At 38.2% G+C, this 12,151-nt stretch overlaps 1 protein-coding gene across 4 annotated transcripts in view; it reads right to left on the reverse strand.

Annotated features, from left to right (window-relative positions):
• The window catches only part of LOC139462507 (myelin regulatory factor-like), a 90,455-nt gene that overhangs the window by 61,210 nt on the left and 17,094 nt on the right, over positions 1-12,151 (reverse strand). For all 4 annotated transcript variants that reach the window (XM_071244276.1, XM_071244274.1, XM_071244273.1 and 1 more), the window contains exon 2: positions 7,452-7,524. In XM_071244276.1, the coding sequence (XP_071100377.1) occupies positions 7,452-7,524 (73 nt within the window). The remainder of the gene's footprint in view (positions 1-7,451; positions 7,525-12,151) is intronic.

Below are 12,151 nucleotides of genomic sequence, written 5' to 3' on the forward strand. Positions count from 1 at the left end.
GAGAGGAGAGAGAGAGAGAGAGAGAGAGAGAGAGAGAGACCACAAGCACAGTATGGTGCCGACAAACCTAGAAACACAAATAGGGGAAACTGTAATTCAAACCAATGATAATATGTTTCTGTACAGGGAATTGTAGCACCTTAGACGAATGCCATTCTGTGAAGACAGTGAGTTCCTTTGAGCCAGTTTGGAAATTTCTAATGACCTTGGCAAGACTGTCCTTTCGCATGGACAGAGAGAAACTCCAGCACATGTTCCCTTGGGAAATATCAACCGATGTCTCAGATCATACATCCTGGTTCAACATCCACAAAACTTTTATTAACAAAACCTTCACCCAGCCTCCCGTAGGATATTAGCAGATATGATAACCAACTCATTCATGATTGTCTCTGATTTGTGCCCTGGACAACAAATAAGAACTTGTTGACAAATACTCCTACACAAATTACAATGGAAATATTAGAGTATAGATCATTCAGCTTCTCACCTTCAAGTAAATGACAAACATCATCACCAACAACCACCCCCCCTGTTTTACCTTCCCCATCTACGTCAATGCTAAGGATCCATTTCCATCTTGGCTCGGATGTTATGACTAATCATGACACACAACAGAAGGATCGTATTGTCTGTTATTAAGGTCATATACTGGACCTACAATACATTGTATGCAATTACTTCCACCATAGCAGAGTCAGCTGGTACATCACTGAAGCAATTCCCTATTGTGTTTCAGATGAACAATTGACTTGCCTTTGCATGTGTTCGTGAGGGTTGCTGTCGGTGCTGTCAGCTACACTGTGCTACTAGCCACTATGTTACAATGTGCTACTAGCCACAATGCTACAATGTGCTACTAGCCACTATGCTACAATGTGCTACTAGCCACTATGCTACCTGTGCTTCTAGCCACTATGCTACAATGGAAGGTTGCCAGAGTGTCCTACTAGCCACTATGTTACAATGGAAGGTTGCCAGAATGTCCTAATACCCACTATGCTACACTGTCCTAATATCCACTATGCTACACTGTGCTAATATCCACTATGCTACACTGTCCTAATAGCCACTATGCTACAATGTGCTAATATCCACTATGCTACAATGTGCTACTAGCCACTATGCTACAATGGGTTGATGCTACAATTCAAGGATGCTACAATGGAAGGATGCCACAAATCCTATCAACCTGGGAAAGGTCAAATACAAAGTAAGCAATATATCACAGGTGACATAAATAATGTCCCCCACAGGAGGGGTGTCGTTACACTTTGTCATACAGGTGACTTGGTACACACAGCTGGGACCAAGACAAACATTCAAAAAATACTCGAAAAACAGAACTTGACACTCTTGTCAGTTCAGAAAAACCTGGATTAAAGAAATGAAAATTATCAGACAGACACGTTTATATGACTGACAACCAAGTTGAACTAAACATTTTTCTTTCTCGCTCTTGTAAGTTATGGACTTCTGTAAGAAATATGGCTAAAATGAGTGACTAGGGTGTTTACATGACCTTTGAGAGTAAACATCACTTTGAGTACATCTTGGACTCAAGGTGAAAGTTTTTAATAGTTCGTACTATCTTTATCTACAGCTCTTAAGAAATCAGCTAAATCATGTTTAAATATTAGAAAATCGCTTCCTGAGACCTCTATAAATCAGATCTTGTACATATTTTCTCCTTATCCAAATGTATGGTAAACCATTTCAAAACATCCATAATTAAAAAGGACAAATTCTAATTAATATGAACACATCTGACATGTTTCCAAACGATTTCTAAACATTTTTTCATGTTATAAATTATACAGATCCTGTCTCATCATTGCAACAAAAGTAACACTGTATTTGACCTTCATGGACTGACCATTTAATATTCAGTTTTAGGAAGTTGGTTTTTTTCAGTTAGTGGTTCAATTTTCAAAAATGCTTCAACATTTTTTTCTCTGAAAGTTGGAGCCCACACATAGCACAAACAGCACACTATTTTTCTGAGCGTCCATCATTTCCAGTGAACAAATTTGTTGTTATAAAACTTGAGGACTTTTTTCGGCACTATGGGGAACAAGTTATTATTTTTTCAAAAAATTCCAAACCTCTACCAGAAAATCACATGGTTGCCTCATTAATCTGTTCTAAAATTTGCAAAATGCAACTCTTCTCAATACCTATCATATTCACGAAAACATGTTAAAATGTCATTGGAATGTTGTTTAAACGTTGATGAATGTTGATGAATGTTGTTGAATGTTGATGAATGTTGTTGAATGTGTTGCATGTTGATGAATGTGTTGAATGTGTTGAATGTGGATGAATGTGTTGAGTGTTGTTGAATGTGTAGCCAGGCTGTTGTCAGCATGATCTTTAGAGCCTTTTCAACGGGTAGATGAACAGAGTGTCACCAGAGTCATCCAGTGCATCGCATTGATGGTCAGACAACCATGACCGCCACTTAACGCACCTCCAGTCAAAGGTAGTTAGCCGACGGGTTCGCACAACAAATGTCTTGTCACCATGAAAATATTCCTACCTGTTACTCACACAAACGGTCTGACACCATGACAGAATATATACCTGTTTAACACTCCTTGCCAGTGAATGGCTGGCTGATCTTGTTCAGAAAGAAAAGACATAAAACTGATTTGGGAATCTGTTACACTGTGAAAAGTACTTGAAATCATAATTCATGTATATTGGTAAATAGATAGTGTGAGTTCTCATGAAGTATTGAAAATATTAATTCCTCCTACATTTTATTTTCTTTCATATGTTGTCTATTTGCCAATATTTCAGGGGGGCACGAGTGGCCCAGTCGTCTAAGGAGCTGTGATTCGCTGTGCAGAGTGGCATCAGAAACCTATGATTGTGAGTTCGAATCCCAGTTCGCCTCGATTATGTTTCCAAGTTTGTAAGCCATGGTATAACTGTAATACTGTTAAAAGCGGCGTTAAACCAAACTCACTCACTCACTCACTCAGTTATTTTAGAATTTCAGTTTATGTTGATAATGTCTTTACAGTTGAACATCTGTGGCAAACATCCTCATCATAAGATCAACAGGAACATAAATACATGCTAACAGGACCCATGAACATCCGGGTAAGAATAGGTCTTCAGCAACCAATGCTTGCCACTAAAGACGACAATGCTTGTCGTAAGAGGTGATCGTTTGGTCAGATTTTTTTCAATCTGCCCTTTAACTGTGGGAGGCGCCTAGTGGCTAAAGTGTTTGCTTGTCATGCCGAGTGAGTGAGTGAGTGAGTGAGTGAATATTGCTCGGTAGTATGCAATCTAATAAATATCATATCGCTCTCATATACAGATCTCTGCACAAAGATCTCTTACAAATTTACCATAGGTTCCAAAACAATAGAAACTTTCAAAGTACCATTAATTTTTTGGAAAATATTTACAATGTATCAACAAATGTTAATAAAATTAGTTGTTAGGAAAGAACACAGAATTCAGAGCCCCATTCCAATAAGTGATCATTACGCTACAACTGTCGTAAGTCTATGGTAAAGTATGACAATTATGATTGTCTTACGATCATTGTATGGAACAGAGGTCTAACTGAGTCAGTCATAACAGAGCCACAGATAAGCTGCATATTTGCGTTAAAATACCCTCCCCCAAATTATTCAAAACCCAATTGCGTTCAGTTAACTTGCATAAAGAAACGCATGCATTAAATGAAAAACTCAATTGTTTGACAACAGCATGCGTAGATACCAAATGAAGCTTTTTCAGCAAACGTACAATGGAGCTAATTTCCGAAACGCAATTATGAGATAATTTACTTTCTGAGTCAAGCCTATATATTCAGAACCGTTATATTTTTTTTAAGTCTCAAAATGCTTAATCATTTTGGGGAAAAAACCAAAAGAGTGATGACTAGATGAGTGAAAAAAATATTGGTTACCCAATGGAAACTGTAATAATCCAATTAAAATAGAAACCTTCGAATAAAAACTCAATTGCTCAAAAAGTTATCTGGTGCTCTGAATAATGAATACTAGTTATGCGTGATGGGTCAGTGTTTAATAAAGTTACACTCAGCAACATTCCAGTTTTATCACAGCAGCATTTGAATAATCAAGTCTGGATATGGCAAACAAGTGACTGAAAGAATGAGCAGCAATCGACACCATCAAGGTACGGTGACACTCAAACACTCACACCCAAACAATCACTCACTTCTTTTTGTTACCTAGTTATTAACAAAACTGTTATCCTGCAGTGCTTTGTCCATAAAACCACAGGGGATCCTTTCAGATAATAAAGACATATACGTCTATTACCGACACCAGTGATTCGGAACCTACAACTCAACACTTCTCTAAAGTGCCTTTCACACTTCATGACCCATTCTGGCTTGTCCAATTCTTTTTCACCACCTTTGTGTACAGTTTCTATATTCAACATATTCACCGACATTCCTAATGACAAAAGGTGGCCACCAAGAACTGCCACCGTTATCAATGAGTCCATCTGCTATTCAAACCGAACAATATCAAACTGGATTCATTTATTATTTTATACCGATCACAGCGACTCTTTCATGGAACCGGCTGTGAATCAGAAAATTAAACTCTTACAACTTATAATCTACCCATTATTATACTCCAAACAAGGGCACCCATGTATAAAAAGAAGCTTGATACTCGTGTACTAAAGTGTGTGTCCTCTTACACCTTGCCTCGATCGCCTAACATTGCTAATACGTACAATGACGAACATTGCTGACTCGCAAGACGTTTTGGGAAGGATGGTATCCATTAATAATAGACTTGTCATGAGATAGGAACACGTTCAATGCACGGTCATTGTGCTGCGTCATATGGTTGTATACACACACGGAGAACGTCACCCCTCTGTCACACGCAAGTCCCCTCAGGCAATGGGGAACGTTCACCAACACCTCCGCTCGCCACATGAAGGCATTCCTTTGGGATAAACTTTTCCAGAATTGTTGATATACCATTAATGCATCAAGGAAGTAGTTATGAGGGGAGCCATTTTTAATTGGTTTAGGGACCCACCAATCCTACAAAAATGCAAAGAGGTAAAAAATATGTGAAAGGCACAATCTACCTTAATCTGACATATATATGTGTTGACTTAAAATAAAATAAACAAACAATCATTATGTTAAAATTTCAAAACCTGCTTCACCAATATGGTATGGGGCACATGGCTATATCATTTTTTATAACAGACCAGGAAGTTACATAATAATTTTAACAAAGAACTATTAAAGCCGTCCTTCGTGATCCATTTGATTTTTTTTACAATGTTGGTCAAGGTGATTTTCAGTGACCAAAATTATATAAGCATGCATCAAGTGAAATCGTCACCTTCAAATTAAAAAGCTTTACTTGTTGCAATTTTAGAAAACTTCTGATATACTATTAAATTTCAAACCTTTAAGAATTTTGAAAATCATTATACTGGTATATTAACATAAGCTACAGGGAAATGATGCAGTAAATTCCCAAGAATATCGGCTTGCTTGTCTGTACGAAACAATGGCCCATTTGAGACATTCAAAGTGCTAGAACGTGTGACCTTGCTCGTTATGAATATTCATATGAAATGAGGTCAAGGACACAGCTACAAGACATAAATGGTGTTTCGCTACTCATAACTCTTCTGCAAGAAAGACATGTCACACTCGTGTCACGCTTGTGTCATTTCATATCAGTTTTTACATCTGGAAACTGACGATTAGGTAAAATAAAGCAGCCTAGAAATGATATATGTGGGAGATGTTTATGTTAATGCAATATTACAGAAATAAAACTTAAAAATAAATATGAGAGCAGCATTTGATATTTACAGGGGTTTAGGGCTCTTGAAGTTTACTGTAAAAGTCAACCTCATTAAAATCAGATCTTAGTTTTCGCTACTGCTGTCTGAGGACATCCCATTATGGGTCACGTCAGAGCAACCTCTCGCAAACTTTGACCAATCAATGAAATGACAACATTAGCCAATCAGAAGGCAGCTTTCTCGAGCTTTACGACACTAGTTTCATACTGGCGACTACACTTCGAAACATATTTTGATGTATTCTTGGTTAAAAAATTTAAAACTGATAAAAAGAACATTCTGGAATGGCTTACAGGTGGCCTAGATTGTATGGATATAATCATAAAACCTGTAACTGTCGTTCGGAATACCCTGTTAATGTTAAATATTACGAGGTTGCAGGATCAGAAAACACATTCCGTCCGTCACTTTCATGATCTGGTAAGCGACGCTCTGATTGGTTGGATGAAAGGTCGTTCTGACGTGACCCGTAATGGGATGTCCTCAGATCTTTGTTTAGTGATAGCGAGAACTAAGATCTGATTTTAATGAGATTGCTGTAAAAGTATTAGAATCAATTTGGATCCCAAATCTTTATATTTTCAACATTTCGGTTCTGACAACTGGGTTTTCACTGCTAAGTATTTGGGCTGTAATCAGTTGATACTGCTGTTAAACATTGTTTGAGAGTCAAGCTGGACTGTTTACTCTTTAAAGTCTTAATTTATCATAGGTGTTAAAGGATTGTAAGACTAACAAGCGCTTAATATCATGGGATAATGGATCACTTTGTGAAGAAATATGACAGTTAACTTATTAAATCAAACTTCATGAACTCAAGAAAACATTTTAGAAAATGAAATCTATTGCTCCAACTACGGATTACCAGAAAAAAATTGATGGCCACCAGAACCTTTAAGTAACAAGGATTCATTGTATATTGTGGTGTTCGCCAACACTGTTTAAAACGCTAAAATTTCTCCTTGCTTCTCCTTACAGGGATTTATCGAGGATTCAAAACTTAGTGCCCTTGAACATTTGAATTTTCTTAAAAAATTATTTTTTTGAAAAATTGGTAAAATTTAAATTAAAATTTGGAATTATTACTGTCATTTGCAGCACCTTTGGGGCTGCATATCAGCCTCTGAGCAGGTCTTGATAAATCCCAGGAAGACTACTTGTCAAGGTCACATAATTGTTAGTTAAACTGTATGCCAGTAAAGGGTTTTATTAAACACAGGGTGTTTTCTCGATGCTTCATGGTAAGAGGGTGGACCCTTGAAGATCAGGGTAGAATAGGTCTTGAGCAACCCACGCTTACCATAAAGGCGACTATGCTTGTCGTAAGAGGTGTCTTAATGGGATCGGGTGGTCAGGCTCGCTAACTTGGTTGATGCATGTCACTGATCCCAATTGTGTAGATCAATGCTCATGATATCAATCGCTGGTTTGTCTGGTCCAGACATTTACAGACAGCCGTCATATAGCTGGAGTATTGCTGAGTGTGGCGTTAAACAAACAAACAAATAAACAAACAAACAAATAAAGAAATGGGAAGAAGGTGGCCAGTCAGGGAATGCAGAGTAGGACACTCGTCTTGTTGACTATGGAACCTCTAGAAGACTACTTACATTTCTCCATTAGTGATGAAGTCTTCCAACTGTTGGAAGTCCAGAGCTTCATTGTCTATACCTAGGTCTCGACCTGAAACATACATTTGCAGATGTAACACCAGTGCAGACACACACCTACCTAGGTCTCGACCTGAAACATACATTTGCAGATATAACACCATTTCAGACACACACACCTACCTAGGTCTTGACCTGAAGCTCACACACATGCAGTTGAAACACAAGCATGCACGCCTGCACACAGGCAAACACGCAGGCAAGCACAGAGGTCTCAACCTGTGACATGTGCGGAAGAAACAACAGGGTTGGCACATGGGTGAGAGAGTGTCTGGGTGAGTGAGTGAGTGAGTGAGCGATTGATTGATTGATTGATTGATTGATTGATTGATTGATTGATTGATTGATTTTTTTACATCAAGTGATTGACAGTGAATTTTTGATTGAGTGAAAGAATAAAATTCAAATTTTTATTTCAGCAAATCAGCATTTATGGAGTGGCTTGAAGTAAGCACTTGTTTATAAGTGTCTCCCTACAGCTATCTTCCTGCGCGCTGGTGTTGGTGAGCTAAGCTGATATGAGTATTTCTACCATGCTGATACAATCGCTAATTAGCCTGCATAGCGGGAATAACAAGCACGGATCGGGTGTCCGTCTTGTGACCAACTGACTGGATTTTGGAGAACAGTCAGTCACATGATCACCCCTAATGACCCATGATGAAATGGGGCAGCAAATATGAAGCTTATTTCATCAAATGCATCATTTCCCAGAATCACATGACTCAGAATAAGAAGATGGCTTCCTGTGAGGACTTACAACAGAGCCAGTACAGCACACTGGGCCATGCATAGACTTATCTGGGTTAAGATTAGGCCAGAATAAAGTAATTCTAAGAATCCAACTCCCAACTCACATCATTTCATTGTCCCATAGTCCCAACAAACGAATAAAAGCTACAACTGTTTCTATATTCATAAGAAATCTATGTCAAGCAGAGTCGATTTCTAGAATCCAACTCTATCATGAGCATGTGTTTATGAATCACTATCAAATAGTAATGATACCGGGTGTTTTAGAAAAGGTGAGTGTATCCTGCCCCACCGTTGGCATGCATCACAAACACATGCAAAGGCAAGTCAATTTCTTCATATTAAAAAACACGGGAACATATGGTACAAGTCAAAACAGGGAAATGCATCAGAGATCATTCTGGTCAGGGATGCATCAAATTTGGAAATGTCCTCCACCTGTCTACCATAAAACCTTCTGAAAGCTTTACTGAGGCCTTCCTGAGAAACTTGCTTTGACCCTCCTTCTGTCTCTACTTGATGAAATGACACCCAGTCTTCACACAGTCCCTCAATAATATTTCCCCTGCCGCCATGCCCTTACTATAATGATATAGCCCTAAAAGAGTGAATGAGTATGGTTTTACGCCGCTTATAGCAATATTCCAGCAATATCATGGCGGGGGACACCAGAAATGGGCTTCACACATTGTACCCATGTCGGGAATCGAACCCGGGTCTTCTGCGTGACAAGCGAACGCTTTAACCACTAGACTACCCGAACACCCCTAGCCCTAAATGAAGCAAGTCTAGATTTTCCACAGGTTCTGCCATCTCACTGGGGCTCTTTTCCAATTTACATGGAGTTGTTTGCTTCTGTTATACATTTGCAGAGACTAAGCATTAGTCTAACATTACACCATACACAACAAACAGTCAGGTTTGTGATTCCAACTCATCAACAGTTAAAACTGAAACAGTTTGGTTTAAAAAACATCATATGTCAAATATAATATGTCTACCACCTTACAATTTTGAAACACTAAGAAGCCTTATGTTGGAGTAATGTTTAATGCTAATTTGGATGAAAATAATATTGTAAAGAATTTGCTTCACAAATTTTTCTCATGCTAGGAATCAAACCACTGTTTCTTCATTGGGATCAAACCATCTCAACCATCAACTCATGAAGATCCAGGGTAGTATAGGTTTTCAGCAACCCATGCTTGCCGTAAAAGGCGACTATGCTTGTCGTAAGAGGCGACTAACGGGTGGTGAGGCTCGCTGAGTTGGTTGATGCATGTTATCAATCCCATTTGCGTGGATCGATGTTCATGTTGTCAATCACTGGATTGTCTGGTCCAGACTCGATTATTTACAGACCGCCATCATATAGCTGGAATATTGCTGAGTGCTGCGTTAAACAAACCAACCAACTAATCACTCCACGTTGTGTTATTTCTAACAGCATTGAGTGAGTGAGGGAGCTTTGTGATAATATTGAAGGTGTATCAAACTTTGTACAATGGAAGACTTTTTTTAATTTTTAATTTTTAATTTTCTAATCCACTGAAAAGATAAATTGAATACTTAGATTTTGCGATTCACTTTTTAGAGGTAAACTGTATTTGGCTGCTGTCAACCAGACCATAAAGTGTTGGCTATTCTTGTCTAACATGGTTGGTTCTAGCCAGGTATTTCAGATGTCCCTGCTTGTTCCGAGGATGCCAGTAACCCATGTAATTATTATTTCAAGTAATATTATAATGCTGTAATAGTGTCATAGAAGACACAAACAAACCTCCTATCATAAGAGGGGAGGACCTAACAAACTTCACATCACAGCACAACATAGGATTCAAACCCAGATGTGTTTCCATTTCAAGCAAACACCTTATCCACAAGGCTAACCTATGTCCCGCCAACCTGCAGATGAATCAAGTACTGATCAGATTAGATCTCATAGAGCAAGCAATTCTTCGCAAACACAACATACGCGTTATCATCTTACCTTGAGGTCACACCAGTCAGCCATTGCCGCTGATACTGTAATCTCATTACTCGGGATCAACATATTTGTAAACATCAAACTCATCCCTAAGGCCATAACAAAGTAATTACTCATTTTCTGCATATTTCGACATCATCAACAAGCAATAAAAATTGGCACTAAATGAAAAAAAAACAGAGCTTAGATAATCTGTGCATCTGCGTAAAATTGCTAAAAAAGAGCATTACTCATATACTTTTGAGTTGCTTATGTGAGAGTAAATTATAATGTTCCACTTTTGTTCTGGTGGATTGATATTCTTGTATTACCTTAGGAACAAAACACTTGGTATGCTACTTTCACCACAAGAAGTGTCTCAGAGGCACATATTTACTCTCACACTTATGCACAAATATGCATGAAATACTGTACATCTTGAAATTAATGCATCTCCAAATCAATATGACTGCTGAGCCCTAGCCAGAAATGCGACTCAACATCAATGCGACTCCCCATCCCCAGTGGAATGATACATATCCTCACTTTAATCCAATCAAACAGCAACTAGCACTGTGTAAAGCACTTCCATAATAACAATAAACAGTGTTTTCCTTAAAACAACACACTGTTTATTTGTTTATTCTGTTGACTGGCATTAAGGAAGTTCAAAGGAAATATAATAATTGAACCAACAACAGTTCAATGATTGGAGTGGTCAATGATGCCTAGTTTGACATGAGTGGGTAGAACTCTTGACCATGTTGACCCCAGCAGTGATAACTCACCAGATGCCTATTGTGTAATTCCTATTCTTTAAACGATATTGTTATGTACTTGTTACAACTTCTGCTCAATAAACCATGTTTGTGTATACATTCAAGTTTGTATTTCCATCATCCAAAGTGTGCAGTGAAGCTGCACTAATCAAAATTACATAAACAAACAAACATCCACCATACCCAGCTCCCTTAGTTCTCCTCCCCAATTCCATTGGCATCTATTCCAAATCTCAAAATTCCCAAATTCTATATAAGCAACCTCTAAAGCCCCCTCTTGGGTTGCACACACCACTTTCGCCCCTTTCGGAAACACATTAAATGGCCAGGCCGGGCCCGTTTGCCAAATACGTATCAGTCGGAAAGCGCACGTTAAATCTCCAAAGTAAGTAAGTAAGTAAGTAAGTAAGTAAGTAAGTAAGTAAGTAAGTAAGTAAGCAGTGAAGCTGTTTTATTGTTGATAGTCATTTTGGAGACATAAATGCACGTTAATTTCAAGATTTACAGTATTTGAACAACCCAACAGTATATCCAGTGCATTATTACAAGATGTGACCATTTATGCTTATGTACCTGTACTGTTTTACAGATATTTATCTACTGGTGCAATGCAGGCATCACGTCATACATGAACTCTACTACAGTGAATAACGCACAAAAGCACTACCCATCATTTACTAAGGCTTAGACACAGATCACTGTTGCGAGCTTTGCGACATGTGACACACTTGGGGCAGCACATGAACAGAGGCAGATTTTTAAGTCACCTACAACAGCATTTGAAGCAGAATTGTTTGTAAAAAGGTCTATTGGTTGAAAAATAACACTATTATAGACTTGACATTAGGGAGTAAAAATAGTTTCAATACTCAGCGAAAAATTTGCATTGCACATGATTACATGTAAGTAAACAAAATGGCTGTTTTTATTTGGAGCACTGTATGAGATATAAGGGGAGTTATGGGATTCAGATCGTCAGTACTGTCACATTTGAGTTCCAAAATACACAGCTGATATAGACTGGTGATTGGGAAAAGGATATTTTCAATTTGTACATACCTACCCACACACACAACCCCATATGGAGTGAAAACATTTATCAATGTATTGTACTGGTAATGTATGCGACTGTTTCATTGTAT

Source organism: Haliotis cracherodii, unplaced genomic scaffold (assembly GCF_022045235.1).
Source record: "Haliotis cracherodii isolate W230 unplaced genomic scaffold, xgHalCrac1.p SCAF_15, whole genome shotgun sequence".
NCBI classification, from domain to species: Eukaryota; Metazoa; Mollusca; class Gastropoda; order Lepetellida; family Haliotidae; genus Haliotis; species Haliotis cracherodii.